Here is a 20027-nt window from a genome sequence, read left to right on the forward strand (position 1 = left end):
AACCCCATACAACTTGAACCTGGACCTAACTCCAAAGCTGGTCCTTTTCAGATGCTGCCACCAACCCCTCCAGGCCACCAGAAGGAACATCTGGTCAGGGTTTTTAAGTATGATGACCTAAGAAAACATTCCTAAAAACGTATTTTGTTTTTACAAGCCTTGATCTGAGTGACGACGAAGAATTTCAAGAGATGTCAGAAATGTTTGCAAACCACATTTGTGCACCTGGAACAGACACCCAGGAGCTTTTTTCATATCTGGTCTTTGCACCCCAAGCCTCTGGCCTTTGTAAGACCAAAGTCGAGTTTTCTCTTGCGGGTCTCCTTGCTCAAGAGACTGGCAGGCCTACCTCTGAGCAAGCGTGTAAAGGGAGTAACCATGCTCACATGCCATTGCACGCGACCAGCACTTCCTTCCTCTGGGCATCACAAAGCTGAGCCACCTCCCTGGGTCACTGGACAGTCTGGCGGGACAGGAACCAGCTGAGGTCAGTCCTTGTGCTGGAAAGGAAACGGGGCGGGGGAGCTCTCCTGGCAGCTGCCAGGAGCCCTGGGTCCTCCAGAGCCTTAGTGACCTGGACTCAGGACCAATGCCCCCAGCCCATGAAAGTCTCTGGATAGAATTTTCAGTGACACCAAGTGGCTGTGAGGAACGGATGAAAGCAAACCTGGGACTGAGTGGCATCGCCGTGTCCCCAGTCTGGAGGGGGAGGGTATCTTTCTGTTCCCCGTGGAGAGTGGACCTCCCACATGCACGTGTGGCCGAGCCACCCAGCTGAGCTGTTCTGCAGGTGCCTGGGGGGCCGGCCTGGCACTGGGGCTCCCTGTGGAGCGTCCATCGGCCCCACTCGTCTGTCATGAGCAGTTAGGCAGCCAGTGGCTCATGCACCCGGAGGCCATTGTCTGAAGCTGTGTGGCCACCCATCATCTTCTGACAGGCCCGCCATCTGGTGTGTAGGACATGCTCCATGTAGAGTCTGGGGTATGCCCAAACAGCCACATGAGCCATGTCCCATAGAGGGGAATCTTGTAAATAGGATGCACACCCTTGCATGGTGCCAGGTGTGGCTGGGTGCTGGGCAAATGCTGACCTTGTGGGAGGAGTGGTTCCAGGGACAAGACCACCTTCAAGAGTCAAACACTTAATGGACTGAGCCCCCCAGGGTTAGTCTCATAACTAAGATTTTCAAAAAGTGACTAAGTTACAAAGCAAATATACTAAAGTGAGATAGCTTTTTATTAAAAACAATATGAATAAATGGTCTTAGATGGGAAGACTACTCACCATAAAGATATAAATCCTCCTAAGAGTAATCTGTCGATTGAACAAAACCCCCAAATTCCAAAGAATCTTTCATTAATTTGGGGAAGGGAGAGCACTAAATTTGACAAAATAATACCGAAGTTTGCACGCCTAAGACATTTTTCTCAAAAGATGAGAGAGGCCTTGACTGCTCCAAAGGATACTGAAAAGTATGAAAGCCACAATAATGGAAACCATAGGAGCTGATGTAAGAAAAGACAGTAAGATAGAAAAGGGCAGAAATAGGCCTGGAAACGTCCATGATTCTGGCATTTGACGCAAGTGGCAGTGCTGAGGGGCCAGCCATCCGGGATCCCTATTTCACACCATATCTCAAGGCAAATTCCTGGTCAACCAAGAACTGTGATGCATGCTGAGAAAAACAGATGAAAGTAGAAACAATCTCAGAAAATGTTCCAAACATGACCTCAAAGGCTGAAGCAGAAAAGAGTCTTAGTTTTATATATGTAAGATTCCAAATTTTATTTTAAACTTCATGTTAAATAAAAATGAAGAAAATACAATCAAAAAGCAAATGATAAATGAGGAAAGGTAATAGGTAATACATGTGTCCCAGGTTTATTGTTCTTAATATGTAAAAGATATTTTTAAAGTCAACAAAATACGGTAAAAACTGAAAGCTCCATTAGACAAAAAGCAAGAAGGGGCAATCATCAGAGAGCATGTAAAGATAACCTACAAATAGCTGGGAAGACACGCCCAGCCTCCGTAGGGAGCATCTGCCCAGGAGGCACCAGTATTCCTTACCTCCCAGACTGGAACCAGGAGGACACCGCTGGTAGGGGCGACAGAGCAGGAAAGGCAGGTGCCTTCCCGGGAATGGCGTGATAATGGGGAGAGCTCTCAAGAGCCAGATGTGGTTTCTTACATGTTAGCCCACTTCAATGCTGACAAGCAAGGGACGAGGCTGATTCTGTCGTTCATGCTGTTTGAGTGGGGGCGCCCCGGGGATCTGCCCAGGCCATCTGGCCCTGCCAGGCTCTCACCCTGTGCTTGTCCTCCCTGGCTCTCCAACCTCTGACTTGGCGGCAGTAATATTACCAGTACTCGCTGGTCCCAGAGAGCCGGCTTCCAGGAGCTGACCCAGGCACAGAGCTGCTCCGAGCAGACACTCTCTACATTCCGCAGGAGCCTTGTTAATCTTGAACATTTGTGCTGCTTGACAGGAGAAATGCCTGAGAAATGCCCTTCAGCAGGAAAAAGAGTCCAGCCAGAGGATGGCCCCATGTCTGTTAGGGAGATCACAAGCACACACACGAGTGATGAGCACACAGAAGGGCCTCAGGAAAGGGGTGCACCACGATGCTACCAGAAGGTGGACGGACTGTCCACTGGGCCCCAGGCAGAGCGGACAAGACAGTCAATGTTCAGGCCTCAGGCCTCAGAGTGGCATGAGGCAGACCCGCACGAATCCAGGACAACACTGAACCCAATGCTGTGCCCTCTGGCCCCAAAGGAAATGATGTATGAGCAGTGGTTCTTACTGAGAGTGGAGTTGTGAGTCAGATCTTCCTTGACACTTTCTACATCCTGAAATCGTGCCTGAGCTTGGTTTCACCGCTGGCTTCTGTAGGCTCTAGGGCATGCCAGCTGCCGGCTGTTGTTCTTGCAGGATGGATGAGACCCCGTAAACCAAAACGTGGGTTCAGTCAAGTGAGCTGCATCCTTGGACGCTAGACCCTGGACTGCTTCTTGGAGCTGCTGGTAGAAGCCACCCACTCAGAGGTGGGCTACATTCAGGTGGACTGCTCCCCAGTTAAACTATGACATGGATACTAGCAACTGCTCACTCCGTGCTGCACTGAGCATGTCAGGATGGTCGCACAGGTGCTCTGGGCTGGACCACTTCCTGGCCGTTTGGCCCACGGCGGTGACTGAGGCTTTCAGGGTCAGTTTTCTCACCTGTAAGATGGATGTGCTCATAACTCCCCTCACATGGCTGTCTGATGGTCCAGGAGATGGAGATGACAAAGCCCTGCATGCAGTAAGTGTTCATTAAAAGCAGCTCCTCTCACCCACTCATTGCTGCTGGCCGTCCTGCGGTGTCCAGGGTGGGGTCGGGCTCTCCCTTTCTAGTCAACCACTATGGTAATTCCCAAAGCTGGAAATTCAGTCTTGAGAAATAGGTCCTGCCCTGGCCTTCACATGCTCAGAGGCACTTGGGGCTATTTGGAAACAGAACGCCATCCTCGTTCACCTGGCAACACCTGTGCTCTGTGGGTGCCCGGGTCACGTCTGCCCACTGTGCTTCTGAGTGGTTGTGCTGAGTGGGGGACACACGAGCAACCGTGTGTCCCTCCGACCTGGCCTCCACCGGAAGGCAGGCGTGCTCGCTGGTGCACAGGGCGGGGAGCTGCCGAGCAGCACGGGGCATGCTGCTGACAGCAGAACAGCCGGATCCGAGCTGCAAACTGGAATGAAGGAATCTGTGGACACAGCCGGCAGGTCAAGACTGTGAACTGACCAGACCAACGTTAATGCATTTATTTTCTTTGGAAACATTTCCTTGATGGAAACTTCTATTTCCATATAAAATGGGTTTTCTTCTCCTTAAAAATCTTAAACTACATCATTCAGGTAAGCTTAAAATAGGATTTAATTATATGATAAAGTCACACTAGTTGACAAAGAACCAGATTGGCATCATTAAGCACTTAGTGAAGCAGAGCTTTGTAAAAAAATAATAATAAAATCCCAGAATGCAAAAGATCATCTGACCAGAAAACCTCCGATTATGAGCAGCTGGCCTCCTCTTTGGCACACACAGCACATGCAAAGTCCTAATTATCCAAAACAAAAAGCAAAATCAAAACAAAAAAAACCCAGTCCATCAGGAAGAAGTGATCCCAGCAAATCTGGTTGGAAAGGCTGGCGCAGGACGAGCAGAAGTGCGTTCAGAAAGCAGCAGCAATATCCAGCATTGTCTTAACCAGAGGTCAACATCTTCATTAGCTTGATCAGTTTACTTAGACTGAGCTGTCATGGTGCTGTGATTACAAGCTTTGATTTCTTTTTTTTTGTTTTTCCAAGTCCCACTGGTTTATTTTTTGTTTTTATTTTTTTATTGGAGTTCAATTTGCCAACATATAGCATAACACCCAGTTCTCATCCCATCAAGTGCCCCCCTCAGTGCCCGTCACCCAGTCACCCCCTGCCCACCTCCCCTTCCACCACCCCTTGTTCATTTCCCAGAGTTAGAGGTCTCTCATGTTTTGTCTCCCTCTCTGATATTTCCCACTCATTTTCCCTCCTTTCCCCTTTATTCCCTTTCACTATTTCTTATATTCCCCGAATGAATGAGACCATATGTTTGTCCTTCTCTGACTGACTTACTTCCTTCAGCATAATACCCTCCAGTTCCATCCTCATCAAAGCAAATGGTGGGTATTCGTTACTTCTAATGGCTGAGTAACATCCCGTTGTATATATAGACCACATCTTTACAGCTTTGATTTCAAACTTCCTACACGGGGCTTATTTACAGTAAACTCCAACCACCACGATGGCCTCTTCAGCACTTCGCTCTCCTGAAGGACAGCGGTCCAGAGGTTCTTATAGAGCTACAAAAAACAAGCACATACATCAATAATAAACAAGATTCCTTAGACAGCCAAGGAGACAGACGCAGATGCCCTCATAAGCTTTTGTTGAAAACACAGTGAATTCTATGTCGCTTTTTAGAAAAGTTTAAAATGGTTTCATTTATATAATCTTTTTTTCTAACAGAAAACAACTGGGAAAGTGTAATACTTTAAAACATGTTTATGGTGACAGCTTCACATGTGTCCTCTTCTCTAGGAACTCCCGTAGGGGGCGGCCCGCACGGCTCCCGCAGGTGGGTGCCAGCTGTCTGCTCTGACACTTGCCTTCTCCCCTGGTGGCTGCCGGCTGGGTGGGTACCCGCACACGGACCCTCTCCACCTGCCCCTTCTGGGCCAGCGGGCCGCCTCCTCCAGCACACTCACACTGAACCCCTCCCGCCGGGCTGCCCCCTGGGAAAAGCAGAACAGCTTTTATTCCGGAGGAAAGCTGTGAGCCTTGTAGAAGCAGGTGACTGTGCTTCATCTGCCCCAGACACAGTGCCCAGGAGGACAGGTCTCCAGTCCACGGAGACACGGACGGAGCCTCTTGTGTACCTGGCTGGCTTCAACAAATTTTACTTCTTAATTTTACTTCTTCTTCTTCTTTTCTTTTTCTTTCTTCTTCTTCCTTCTTCTTCCTTCTTCTTTCTTTTCTTCTTCTTCTTCTTCTTCTTCTTCTTCTTCTTCTTCTTCTTCTTTCTTTTCTTCTTCTTCTTCTTCTTCTTCTTCTTCTTCTTCTTCTTCTTCTTCTTCTTCTTTCTTCTTCTTCTTCTTCTTTTTTTTTTTTTTTTTTTTTTTTTAAGTATAAGGCTCCACACCCAATGTAGGGCTTGAACTCACAACCTGAGATCAAGGGTCGTGTGCTCCACCACTGAGCCAGCCGGGTGCCCCTTACTTTGAAGAATCCACTGTCCCTGCACCTGCTGAGTGCACTTGCTGGTCCCCTCCAGCCCTCTGCTCTGCTTGCTCTCACAGAGACACGGACTCAGGCTTGCTTTCTCTGCACAGGTGACATATCACAGTTTGGAGCACGATACTCCATTTAATGATCATTTTAAATAACCTCTGGCAGCCATATTTGTTCACTTAAAATGATCTTCCCGCCTAGCAGTACCTGTTTTAAACGTGTGCCATATAAACCTTCCTGTCAGGTGAGGTTTGGGGATTCCACCGTGGAATCCAGAGCCACAAAGAGCCTGCACCACAGGGATGCCCTCCTGCCCGTGAGCCAGGCTGCGCCTCTGCAGGGCAGGCATGCAGGCAAAGGGCTCCAGTCCGCCAGCCGCTCTGGCTCCTTCCACACCAGCTAACACTCCCATGTGCTCGGGGCCTCCTATGATGCCATGTCCGGGTGCTCCGTGACGGGCACCACTCACATGTCTCTTCCTCAAGTGCCAGCCAGCCTGGTGCCTCATAAGCACCCCCACAGGCATAGGCTAGCCCCTCTCCTGTGGCCTTATTGGCACATCCTCCTGCCTGTGCCCATTCGGGCCCTGGCCACACCAAGGGCTGAGGCCTGATCTCCTGTCTTCTCTCCAGGCAGTAGATCTCTACCCACATCCTGGCTCTGCTGCTTCCTGGCTGGGCAGCTGTGGGCAGGCCACCTGGCTTCTCTGCATGTTGGGTTTCTCCCTGGCAAAGTGGTTTTTTCATAGGCCGTGTGGGAGAGAACCAGATGCTCAGGCCTGCAGTCAGGGGACCGCAGGCCTCCATGGATGTTACTGTCTCCATGCCGGCCCGGGGACTTCTATCCTGCCCACCCCAGGGCCCAGTACCATCCCAACCCCAGGTGTGGCCTGGGCCAAGGTCAGGGTGCCTGCCTCCCTGCCGGGATAAGTCTGTTCCCCTGAGCACACATGGAGGGCTTCTGTTCCCTTACATTTAATCTCCACTGAGACACAGCAGAGTGGCAGCAGGTATCTCGGCATGAAGGACATGGCCGTGGGGGTGGGGGGTCAGGTGGGTCAATCCTGTTGCACTGCTCATAGTTGTAAGACCCCAGGCAAGTGGTAACACAGGGACAACACTCTAGCAGATGCTGAGCAGACCTCAGTGTTCATCACACTGAACATCACATAGCTCACAGGGATATGAGCTGGCTCAGTACTGAGCACCATAAGGGTCACACAGCAGGACAAAGTAGGGGCACCTGCCTGGAGTGCCAGAAAAGAGCTGAGAGGCAGTGTTCTGCTTAGACGTAATGAATGGAAGTGCTCCAGGCAGCAGCGAGAGCAGGTGCAAAGGCCCTGAGGCAGGAAAGCCTAGCATCATAGAAATGAATGGGGATGGTGAGGGTGGAGTCCTGAGGGCAGGAGGGGCATAGCATAAAATGACCTTGGAGAACCAGACAGCCAGAGGGCAGGCTGCCTGGGCTTGGGGTGCAGGAATGGGTGTGATGTGCATGCGGTTACGGGTATGAGGGCTGTTGCTGGAGGCCTCAGCAGAGGAGCAGCCTGACAGGATCACTCTAAGAGATCCTTCTGGAGCATGGCGGGGCAGAGAGATCGGGGAGCTGAGCCAGGGCTGCTGGGAAGCGAAACTACCAGGGGTGAGTGGTCATTGATGGAAAGCCAGCATTGTGAGACATCAGGAGGACCCAGCTCTGGAAAGGGCTCCCGGGGGTGTGAGAACAGGGAACAGCCTTAGGGCCTGGCACTGGGCAGGGCTTGGGCTGACCCTGGTACCCCGGCCCAGTTAGGGTGTTGCTGCCACCGCACATCTCGGAGGCAGGCAGGCAGGCTGGGGTATGGCTAACTTGCCCCAGGCCACCCCGACCTCTCCTGGCCACCCCTCCAGTGCTGCCCAAATGTGACAACTTCCCGGGAGGCGCCAGGGCCCTCCTGGCCCATGCCACCATCTCAGACGCCGGAATGACCACCAGCAGCCCCCAGAGCAGCCCCCACACATGCTCGGATGCCTGGCATTTCCCACCCGGCCACCGGGGGACTCACCTCGCCGTCAGCTCTGCCAATCGGTGAGTCCAGGACAAAGTCGGGAGGGGCGATCACGTCCACCAGGGCAACCGCATCGTCTTTCAGCTGTTGGAAAACAAAGTCCATTCGCTTGGCAACCCCCAGAAATCTCCATGGTGACCACTGAGAAACAGAGCACTGGCCGTTTGTTGCTACAGCCCGCTAGCAACGGTAACCCTAGCAGGCGCGTGCGTGGCTTGATTACTAACGCATTATCTTTTCGTTGGCCTGCAACACAGATTCCCTCGGTGTGTGTCTGAATATTTTCACCATGTTGCTAATCACTCAAGACTTCCAATGCGTTAACCGTTTTTCAATAAGGTAGGAGCTGCTCGTAAAAGTGGCTCTGCAGCCCACTCACCGGCAAGCGTCCTCAGATTTGTGTCTGAATCCTCCCTGATCTGAGCAGCTGCTGCTGTAGCAGGGGAAAATGTGTCCGGAAAAAATGTGCCGGAGAAGGTGTTTATAGGCACCTGGGAAAGTCGACCTGTGAAGGCTGTCTGGTGCGCAGTGGTTTTAGGACTCCCCATCCCCTCCTGCAAGTGATTCTTCAACATGACACATGGAATTTATATGAGACTCCCAAGAACATTCTTGAAATGCAGAAACATTTTTTTCTTGAAATAATTGTGAAGTGTCCTGGTGGCACCAACCAGAGCTCTGGCGTGGGACAGTTTCGGCGACGCAGAGAGCAACGGGCCATCCCGGAATAACAAAGTCCACACGACAGAGGTGAGCAGGACACCTTCATAGTTCAGATGCTGCTCGTTAGTGCACCTGCTCCCTCACTCCACGGCCATGTGCCCTCTGCCCGCGCGTCACAGATGAATGAGCCCGCCCACTTCAGATGGAACCGTTGGCAGAGCCAGGCCCCTTGTCTACATGGGGGTCAGCACACATGCCACATAACAGCCCAAAATGGTCGGCTCAGTGGCCACCTCTGCCGAGGCCGCAGCAACACACCCACAGATGATGCATAAGTGAACTGCCGGACGGGGCTGGCACCCCCTCCACCTGTCTGACCCATGACCCAGGCCTCCCTGGTAGCAGATAGGGACAAGGCGTCAGCTGCCTGCCTGCCTGCCTGGGCCACAGCCGCCAGACGCGGGTTCCGGGGGACATGGCTATTTGGGAGCAAGGTGAACATCTGCTGCATTTTTTGTAAACAGCAACCCCCACCCCCACCCCGGAACACACAAAGGAAACCCTTCTAGTCACTGGCTTTACTGGAAAGAACCTACACGTGGCCACACCCCGGTACAGTGCAGTCACAGTCACACACTGATCCAGAACCCCAGAGATTGGGGGCTGGCTGCTGGTGAACTGAGTCAGGGAGGGGCTGAAAACCAGTGGCAGAGGTGTCACCTGGAACCGCACTGACTCTGAGTGCCAAGGAGAAATGAAGTGTCAGGTCGCCAGTCCTTTGAGACTTCTAATAAAATTATATCCCATCAAGAGGAGAGAGGACTCTGCCAGCTACCGTCACCCAATCTGGCAGCACCAGCACGCGCGGCCCTTTCACTGTAAGTTAGTCAAAATCAAAGATAAACAGCCTCGGTCACACAGGCATGTGTCCACGGCCAACAGCTGTGGGGCTGCAGTGAGCGATGGGACGGCACCGCTCCAGGCCATGTCCGCCCCTGCAGAAAGGCCCCCTGGACCGAGCGCCACTACAAAATAAAGTGGGGGCTCAGTCCATGTGACTCTTCTGGGTGACAAAGGTCAAAGAATACAATACACAAGAAAACTACCCTGAAATGAAGTTAGTCGGCGGCTGAGTCCCTTGGAATGCTTGAGAGAATTGCCAAGGCGGCTGTACGAGGTGCGTTCCAGACTACGGATTCTAAGACGTTCCCTAAAAGCTACTCTTTCCTAACATTTCTGACAGAGCCATATTTTCTTAAATCTTCCTGCTCTTGTTTGATGTTTTACACGCTCGAATGTGTGGGAAGCAAAGGCGGGTGTGTGTCAGTGGTTACACGTAACATGGGAATTGTGATGACCAAGAGTGACTGCAGCTCACCTGTGAACACAGGGTCAGGATGGCGTTCTGGATCATTTTTCCTGCTTCCTCACCAGAAAAGTAGCCACCTGTAAGCACAGGACTGGTTACACCAGGGTCTGGTACCCGAAGCCCACGTTACCCTACCAGGTGCCCCCTTTGTGTGAGAAGGTCTCCCCTCTGCAGGAATACGCTGGCTGGGGCCAGGGTTCCCATGTCCCCTTCCCATCACCGTGCAAGTGCCAGGAGGTCACAGCCAGGCTAGGAGACCTCCTCGACCATTATCACTATCACTCTCACCTCCACCTCTACCACTACCATCACCTCTATTACCATCACCTCCACCACCATCACCCCAACTCCACCATCATCACCTCCACCTCTACCACCATCACCCCCACCTCCATCACCATCATCCCCACTACCTCTACCATCACCTCCACCACCATCACCCCTACCTCCATCACCCCATCCCCCACTACCTCTACCATCACCTCCACCACCATCACCTCCACCACCATCACCCCCACCTCCATCACCATCATCCCCACTAACTCTACCATCACCTCCACCACCATCACCCCCACCTCCACCACCATCACCCCCACCTCCACCACCATCACCCCTACCTCCATTACCCCATCCCCCACTACCTGTACCATCACCTCTACCACCATCACCCCCACCTCTATCACCCATACCCCCACCACCATTACCCCCACTTCCACCACCACCCCACCACCACTACCATCACCTCTACCACCATCACCCCCACCTCTAGCACCACCATCACCTCTACAGCCACCATCATCATTACCCTACCTCCATCACCCTCACCTCCACCACCACCATCACCTCCATCACCACCATCATCATCATCCCCAGTGCCATTAACTGCACCACCTCCACCTCTACAACCACCACAGTGGGCTTGCGGTGGCATCCATTGGGCTCAAGGCCACAGCCTGTGCATTTGAGTGCACAATCTTCTCTTTGATATTTGTGAAGAAAACTGTCCATACATCAGAGTTGTCAAGTCTTAGTGCATGGTCTCCTGCCCTACACCCTGCCACTCCCTGGGTTCAAAGCCCACTCTCCCCTTTGTAAACCTAGCCACATGCTCTCACCGCCTCCTCAGAGCAACACCAGCCCTGAGCAGGAAGACCTTGTTCTTGGTGAGGGGAGTAGGACAAAGAGTCTTACTCTTCAGGAAGTCCACATATATGCACAAGACATGAACAGATATATAGTCTGACTGTAGCATTAACATGTCCCAGGAGATATTAGGGAAAAATGGTCTGAAAATGTTCCTTAGAAGGATAATAATGGAGAAAGATGGAGGAATTCAGGCTTACACCATTTTCACCAATCTCCAATTTCACTCCACGGCCATGTGCCCTCTGCCCACGCGTCACAGTGGAATGAGCCCGCACATTGGTATGTGGAATCAGTCCACATACCACCTCCTCCAGGAAGCCCCCCTGGATCCACAGGCTGGCATTCCTGAGGAGGTCTCCCAGCAGCCTGGGCTTGTGTCTATCTGGGCCTCATGGTCCTGGAGGTGTGGGTTTCAGCTCTCTATAGACCAGCTCCCTGCCTGGCTAGTACGGGTCTTCTGGGAATATTCTCTGAACTGAACTGGAAGCAGACTTCAAACTCTGAATGAAAGGGAAACGTTGTCCTGTCCTGATGTTGCTTTTTTTAACATGGAATCCAGGCTCACCTGCCCTCGGTCTCCCCCAGCCTGTGATGAATGCTTAGTACACACACATGGAAGGTAACATCTCACAGGGGAGGCAAAGTTCCTGGACAGGACGTGGCTGGATTCCAGGTAGGACAGGGCGGGGATAGGGCGGATGGACAGGTGTCCACTGCCCAGGCCTTACCTTGGTAGAGCAGGGCCATGTGCTGGCTCAGGGTCCACAGGGCGTAGAGGGCACTGAGCCGCCCCAGTATGGCCCGCAGCGGGGGCGGCACGCTGGGCTGGTGTGTGTACTCGTGGAACCTCCGCACCACCGTGAGCTCCAGGAACGCCAGAGCCAAGGGACGGCAGTAGTACACCTTAAAATAAAACACAACAGAGCCGTCGACCCCTGTGAGCAGGCGGCTCGGGCCCCAGTTACAGTGTGCTGGGGGCGGAAGAAGGAAGCCTTAGGAACACAGACCCAGACCAGAGTGCCAGTGCATGCCCTGGAGGGACACTGACACCAAGTGACGCTGCGCATGGAAGGGGGCACAGCATGAGAATCACCCACATGCGAACAGCACGGGAAGGCCAGCGCCCAGAGGCAGCCTGGGCTGAGGCCAGCGCTCATGTGCTCCTCGACCTGGGGAAGCCCAGTGACCGCTCTCTGCTTGGCCCCACCTGGAACGCACAGGGACAACCGTGCCTGGCCCTGCAGCACAGGGGCACCCCCGGGAGGTGTGAGGGCACACAATGGGTCCTCCCTGGCACAGAAGGCACTCAGCAGGCCACCCCAGCTGCTCTGGCCCCACAGAGGAAACTGTCTCCTGTCCCGCTCATGAATCCGTCCAGAAGCAAGCAGTGCTAACTGCAGCTGAGACGCGGGACCGCTCCCAGCTGGGTTGCATTTGCAGAAGGAGCTCTGATGCCCGCTGTGTCTGTGAGCAGAGGCCACTGCAGATCCTCTGGTCCCAGTGTTTGTCTTCACCTGTCAGCCCCAGAGCCCGCTGATCATCAGCTTCATTAGCTTTTCTTTTCCCCTCTTCACTGTGTCATCATACCAGATTTGTTCTATTTAGAACAATAACACTGGTCATGATGAGCACATGTTGCCTTCATGTGGCAGGCACAGGAGCCGTGTCTACACAGGACCCTGGCTGGTTGGGCCGAAGGGCTGCATGACGGCTCTGCCAACCAGGTGTCAGCCCACCCTGCATGTCATCTGAGAATCTGAAATGACACCTGTGGAGCCCAGGGTTTGAGAGCTGCGTGTGCTGGGTCCAGAAGGCTACGTGGGCCCCAGAGTGACAGCCACGCTGGGCCGGGGACGCAGGAGGCCTGAGAGAGACGTGGCACTGCAGCAAAGGCCAGTGGCCCTGAGACGCCATGAGCCAGAGAGCAGGTCCGCTTCTGCTGGCTCTAGCTCCAGACCCCACAAGGCCTGCGACACTTGACGCCAGGGGCTCTTTGCTCGGGTAAGTTTGTCCCCAGGGACATCTACCACCATCAGATGCATCCTCGGTTGTCAAAACTCAGGGGTGCTGTTGACATCATTGTGGGGGGAGGTGAGGTGCTGCTGAGCATCGCACAGTGCACAGGACAGGCCTCCCAAGAACTGTCCGTGGATGGGACTGGATGGAGCCTCTGCTCCCCAGGCTCCACTAGGCGGGGACGTGTGGTAAGGCCACAGTTCTGCCTTGGCTCCTGCACCATCCATTGACCCTCCAGTGCTGGGCTGTTTAAGTGTCCCCTCTGGGAGTCTGATGAGACTCTTCCTGGACTCCAGGAGGCGGGGGGTCAGCTGTCGCTCTGCAGCCCCGAACCTGGGGCTAGTGCTCGCAGAGAGGAGCACTCAAGGGCAGGGCCGGTCACCCATGAAGACTCTGGAGGGGCAGCCCTGCCCCCAGCCCTGTCACGAGGGCAGCCCCTCCCACAAGCCCCTGTCCCCATGAAGCCATAAACCAGCCAGATCAAGCTATCTGTTTCTGCTGTGCTCCAATTCCTGAGGATATTTGCACATTAGCAAATAATGAACGATTCAGGCAAAAAATGAATTCCTAATTGTCCAGGTTCAGACATCAGTTCAGGGCAAAGACCCAGGCCCTGGGTTTGGCGCTGGGTTCCCTGCCGGCCCCTCGCACAGCTGAGCTGGATGACCTAGGGCATCTCTCTTGGCCTCGACTGCTTCATCCATGAGAGAAGACAGCAGGAAATGACATGTGTCAGGAGCCCCATGTGCAGCTGGGGATGGGTGGGCGAGGGAGGGGGCGTGCTCAGCTGCCTTCTGAGGCAGACAGCTCTGGACAGGGGCTGGCTCCAGGAACTGGGGAAACCCGTGACCCACTTTTTTACATTTTCTCACTTTGAACATGGGAGGGTATTACTCGGCCAAAAAAGGCAATAAATGCATCTTTTTCACTGCCAGTCTGCGTAGGTGCACAGCAAGGGGCAGCTGTTTCTGAGGGGAGGCGAGAGAGGAATGCGCTCCCCCACTCCGAGTCTGAGTCAGCACACTCTGGATTTTTTTCTTTAAAGATTTTAAATATTTACTCGTGAGATGCACAGAGAAGCAGAGACACAGGCAGAGGGAGAAGGAGGCTCCCTGTGGGGAGCCCGATGTGGGACTTGATCCCAGGACCCTGGAATCAGGCCCCGAGCTGAAGGCAGACACTCAACCACTGAGCCACCCAGTGTCCTAGCACATTCTGGATTTTAAGGGAAGCAGGGAGTAGCTGCCCCAGAGAACACAGCAGCCCACCTCGCCATGCCCATGGGACACCGTCCTTCACCTGCACAGCCCCAGTTCGTGCTCTGGAACCCCTGTGCCTGCTACCTTGTACCAGCAGCCGGTTCCCCGCCAGGAACCCTTCCCCACCAGGACATTCTGCGGTCATGCCACATGAGCTTCCCTGGCCTGCAGTCTGTCTCCTGACTTTATTTACAGAAATGGTGAGCATTTATATAGTCAGATCTGAATACTTTCTCTCTTTTACAGTTTCTAGTTTCCTGTCTTAAGAAGGCGCGTCCCATACCAAGGCCATGTAAACGTTCTCTGCAATTTTCCTCTCACACCCTGTGGCTGCTCAGGTCACTGTATGGGAAGGGGCTACATCCCCCTTGGAACCCATGAATGTCCAGCCCAAGCTGTGAGAGCTGACCCAGTGCTCTTAGCACGCTCTGTGATCCAGACCAGCGGTGGAAAATGCAAGACTGCACTTGGGTCATTACCTCCCTCCAGGCCTCATGCTGCTCCATGCACCTGCACTCCAGCCAATGAGTGCCGATCAGCCCAGCAGCCCTCCCTGGGGACCCAGAGCCCAGGCTGGCCTCGCCCTCTCCTGTTCTCTTCTCTGCGCGACTCACTGAAACGCTGCTACGAAGTCCCTTAATGAAGGTCTAAAGGTGAATTGTTTCTAAAATGGCTGAGCCCCTGCTTGGGTTCCATTGTCAGGGAGCCAGACATGGGGTGGCTGGTAGGGGTGCAGAGGGACAGGCACCTCTAGGCAGTGTTCCAGGATTCAGGTGGCATGGGAATGAGGGCCTCTTGCACCCGCCATATCTTTGAGGCCTTGGCTTGTGAGTCAGGGGGAGGACCTCCACTTTCACTCCAATAGTGACAGCCTGACAGGCGGGGAAAGGGGTGATGTGGGACAAGCTAATGCACTCCTGTCAGTGTCCAAAAGACTAAGCTTGCTGGGGCCCCAGCCATTCCAGAAGGATCATTTCCATGCCCCCTATTTTTGTGGCACTGAAGTCAAGTTTACTGACTGGGGCCACCCACGAAACTTATTTACTGTATAACCTACGTTCGAGCTGCTTTTATCAATCCAGGCCTTTGCAAGAAAGATGCCATCCTGTTCCCTCACCTCCGCACCTGGTGCAGGTGCTCCTGGCTGCATCTGACCAAGCGCTCAAGCTGCCCATCACGATGTAACAGAAGGGGTCAGGAGCCTTTGGAGGAGATGGCCAGATGTGGACACGGAGTTCCCAAAGGACATGAAAAGAGCCTCATGAAACAAGACCAAGGAGAAGGAATGGCCCCAGTTCTAGAAACTTCTCATGTTTCCTTTATCTGTGGCCTCCCAAATGACACCGATCACTCCAGATATACTGGCTGTATGGGTCACAACAGGCCAGATCCAGATGCAAGCAGGCGTTTTAGAGAGGGCTGCTTTGACGCTATAGATTGCGGAATGTGGGAGCCAGCCCCGTCCAAGTACAAAATCCAAAGCCACCCTGGACCATTCCCACCAAGGCTCCCTGAGAAGGGTAGCAATGACCTGAGAGAAACCCGGTGTGACCTCACATGAGTCACCAAGCTGTTGCTGGCCAGCCAGGAGGGACCAGGACTGGTGTCTGGCCCCACATCCCAGCGTCCCCGCTGTGACAGTGACAGTTCTGGGTGCTGCCAGATGCTGCCAGGCACCTTGAATACAACACCCACAGTCCAGGGAGTTCTCTGTAGCAAACCAAGGTGCAGAGACCTGCCCATGCGCCCGAGGTCCCAGGGGCCGAAGGGCTTGGCTTGCCACCCCCAGGACATTCAGTTTCCCAAGGCCACGGCAGCACAGGAACTTAGGGCAAAATAAAAAAGCAAATTTTAAAACAAATATGTACCTGACTGTTGTTTCTTGCTTCAAAGTCATTCCTTCCTGATCTTTCCTCTTCATTTAATTTTTGGTAACTCTCAAGGAGAAGGTAACAAACCAACCACTCGTATGCCGCCAGAGGGACTTCAAAACAAGAAACAGAAAAAAAAAAAAAAAGTGACAATAAAGTATCTACTGTCTGCAGAGCACTTACCAGGGAAAGGTGCTGCCGAGAGCAGCTCGGGCAGATGGAGTGATCTTCAGGACGAGTGCGAGAGCCGGGCTAGCTCCCAGACAGGGACACTGAGGCACAGGGAGGGCACAGCTCTAGGTTGGGACAGGCCCAGGGGAGGGCATCCCCTGGCTCTAAGGCCACACCGGTTTCTACACTAGTCCAGCAACCAGAGGCCAGGGAGCCCCAGAGCCACCTTTGGGGTGAGCATTGTTTTGGGACGGCTGCAAATTCTGGCTGGTGCTCATGTGCTTAGTCTGACGGGACAGAAGACATCCCCCGTGTCACTAGGGATTTGCATGGACACCAAGGACAACTTTGTGGCAGATGGCGGGTGAGCAGCAGGAGGAAGGGGTGCCCGTTCACTGGCCAGCCTGGCCGTCAGCCTCTGTGGGGCTGGTGGGCAACTGAGCTGGGAGTTCCTATTGGTCCTCCTGGGGCCCCAGCCCAGGCATGTCCCTCCCAAGGAGCACTAAGGGAGGAGAAGTGCCCTAGACTGTAGACAGGCACGCACTGGATGGGGTGGAAGAAAGACCCATGGGAAAAACCTCAGGGCATCCCTGCCCTGCCCTCTCCCTGCCCCCAGTGCTGTGCCACATCTGTGGACGGCTCGCCTCCTCGTCACATCTCAGCCAGAGATGACGCAGACGCTGACACAGCACATCCTATGTACCAGGCAGGTTCCAATCTCCTCGGAACACCCAGCCAAACAGAGCTGCTACCTGCCCGATGAGGACACAGGGCAGGAGGAGGTGCCCAGGGTACAGAGGGGGAGGGTATGAGTCATCTGACCTGGTCATGTGGCCCCGATCCACACCGTCACCAGCCCCTACCCTCCAGCCCTGGCACAGGGAAGCCCTTCTGCTCCGCAGCTGTTCTGGACTCAGACCCCCAGGAGGGGCCATGGGGACCAGGCCACACTGGATTTGGGCCCAAAACCTGGGCAAGTGGTCCTCGGGATTCCTCCTGCATCACACAGCCCGGTCCCAGGAAGAAGACAGGCAACCCTCACTGGGGACCCGTTGCAAACAAGCTGGTGCCTCTGAGGCCTCCTCTGCACAGCTATCTTCAGGCCGTGCCAGAGTCCTGCCAGGTATGGTCACTCCAACAGAAGCCTCCAAAGGACATGCCCACATCCTGATCCCAAACCTACAAACATCTTTCTTGGGAAAAGATAGAATCAGTTAAGGATCTCAAGAGGAGATTCCCCAGGAGTGGTGGGCCCCAAACCCAACAATAGTGTTCTATTGGGATCAGAGGGGAGATACACGCATGGGGTAGGCCATCGGGGTAGAGGAGCGATGGAGCCATGTGGGCATGAGCCCAGGAGCAGCCGGGGTCCTGGAAGCTGGAAGAGGCAGGAAGGACCCCACCTCCCCCAGCCCTGAGCCTCTGGAGGGAGCGCAGCCCTGCCCACGCCTTTTGTCCAGAGCTGCCAGAGAGAAAAATGTCTGTTGTTTCCGGGTCCTCCCGCACTCCCCACGCTGGTCACTGCTACTGCATTCCAGCTGTCCCTTCTCCTAGCCCCAGGGCTCCTACACATGTCTGCTGGGCACTCAACTCCTCGAGTGACACCTGAGCTAACAGCAGCATCACACCTCTTCTCCCCAACTCCCGGGCCTTCATTCTCACCCAGCCATCTATCCAGTGAGCCCCTCAAGACCAGCCAGACACCTGCCAACCACCTCCCTGCCCTCCCACCCTGCTTCCATCCCTCCCCCGTGCTGCCCTTGTCTGGGTCCCCACTTCTTAACCATGTCCCCTTCTGAAGCAGGGCTCTGACCGCCACGTGCCCACAAGGCAAGGCGTAGATGACTGGCCCCAGCTCACTGGCTGGCACAGGCCCGGTCTGGGTGTTGCCTGCCATCTGACCATGTTCCCATACCCTGAGCTCCTGTATGGCTGTCCGTTCCCACACAACCTCCTCTCAAGGTGCAAGACCCGCCACAGAGCTGGCTGCCGGGGCAACAGTGCTCTCCCTACATCTGGTGTGCCCAAGGGGGTTTTCAGATGGTGGCCCCCAGCATGTGGCAGCCAGCCCCAGCAAGAGTGAACCACATAGCCCCGGCCCTACCAGGCTCAGCATGGGGATGACCACATCCCCCCAGTGTACCACAGGGGACACTGGGGCTCGGAGAGGTTAAGTATCCAGCCCTAGGTCATGCTGACGTCAGAGCCTGAGGTCCCATGACTGCACCATGGAACCCCAGTGAACAGATACAATGTGAGCCCACTGCCCTGTATGTACACATGGCTGTCAGAAGCACACATGCTGAAACACAATTACTTAATATTTTTGCAAATTAGCCAATTTGACCAGAACAAACGGGCCTCATACTGTCAGGGGACAGCGCAAATCCTCAGATGCACAGGATGGTCCTCAGCACACATGCCTGTGTGTGAATCGAAGGAAGCAGAGACAACAGGCCATGCCCGCCCCTCCCTCTCCAAATAAACAACTCATCCCCCGAAGGGAAATCTCTCCGACCTTCCTGACAGGCAACGCTCGGTACAGAGGGGTCTGACGTCTCCAGTCCTACAGAGCACGAGGCTCATAAAGATTTCACGTAATCTTCACCACAGATCCCGCCAGCACATGCCAGGGCCGACACGCAGGAAGGGCTGACCATGGGTCCCAGAGATGAGGGGCCGGCCACGTGCCACATGCTCCCTCCTCTGCGTGGACAGTGACGTCAGCACTCAGTGTCACTTTCACCAAATGAATTTTAGTTCCGTTTTTTTCCTCTAGAAAATGTTTTTACTTTGTTGGATCTTGCAAAAACCAGGGCACTCACAGGAAAAACAGATGACGCGGCCTGGCACATTTCCTGCTGTAGATACGCAGGAGGGGCCCCTGGTTGCACGGTGTCTGTGAGGGAGGGACTGGACTGAGTGCTGGGCACGTCCAGAAGCTGGCAGACCACTTGTTTACTATTGGGTTTTACAACGGGTGATGGTTTTAGAGGAAATAACGCTGGTTGGGTTGATGTTATAAGAAGCATAAGCTCATTTTCTAGTGTTTTCTGTAGCAACACTTGGCTGAGGAGCTCTGTAACCATCTGAAATAGATCTTTAAGTGCGTCCTGCTTCCTACGGTTACTTTACAAAGGCAGGTGAAGACCTGTTAGGTTGGTTATCATCAGGAAAACCATGACAACATGTGGCAACCAATAAGAAAGAAAACACTTATGAGCAGGAGCTTTCTAGAGGATGGTGATGATGATGATGATGGTGATGGTGGAGGAAGTGGCTGGGACATCAGCCCAGCCTGGATTACACTCTTGCTCCGGCCGCTGACTTGGATTGGGGCGGCCCAGTCTCCTCTCGGGAAGACGGGCGCAGTGCATGCAGCCCTGCGGGGCCGAGTGGAGAGTGAGGTGGGTGTCCTCGGTGCCCACAGCTGCTGATGCTGTGAAGCCACAGGCTCTTGGCCTCTGATAAGCAGGCGGGTGGTGGCCCCCAGGCCCGGGGGATGCTCACTCTGAGGTCTCCTGATACAGGGCCAGGTGCCCTCCTCCCATGACAAAGGTGCTCTGCTAACAGTGCTCGGTGGAACAAAGGGCGTCTTCGTGATGACTTCTGTGATGGAGAGTAGAGTCCGCGTGGTTGTATTTACAACAGTGACCGGTGGTTCCTGAGCATGT

At 54.0% G+C, this 20027-nt stretch overlaps 1 protein-coding gene across 3 annotated transcripts in view; it reads right to left on the minus strand.

The window, feature by feature from the left end:
* Positions 1 to 1759: 1759 nt before the first annotated feature.
* Positions 1760 to 20027, minus strand: part of ACOX3 (acyl-CoA oxidase 3, pristanoyl) — a 54446-nt gene continuing 36178 nt past the window's right edge. For all 3 annotated transcript variants that reach the window (XM_072803420.1, XM_072803427.1, XM_072803436.1), the window contains exons 14-18: positions 16180 to 16295; positions 11765 to 11939; positions 9900 to 9967; positions 7856 to 7942; positions 1760 to 4883 (exon numbers count right to left, since the gene is read on the minus strand). In XM_072803420.1, the coding sequence (XP_072659521.1) occupies positions 4764 to 4883; positions 7856 to 7942; positions 9900 to 9967; positions 11765 to 11939; positions 16180 to 16295 (566 nt within the window). In that variant the 3' untranslated portion in view covers positions 1760 to 4763. The remainder of the gene's footprint in view (positions 4884 to 7855; positions 7943 to 9899; positions 9968 to 11764; positions 11940 to 16179; positions 16296 to 20027) is intronic.

Source organism: Canis lupus, chromosome 2 (assembly GCF_048164855.1).
Source record: "Canis lupus baileyi chromosome 2, mCanLup2.hap1, whole genome shotgun sequence".
Classification (NCBI taxonomy): Eukaryota; Metazoa; Chordata; class Mammalia; order Carnivora; family Canidae; genus Canis; species Canis lupus.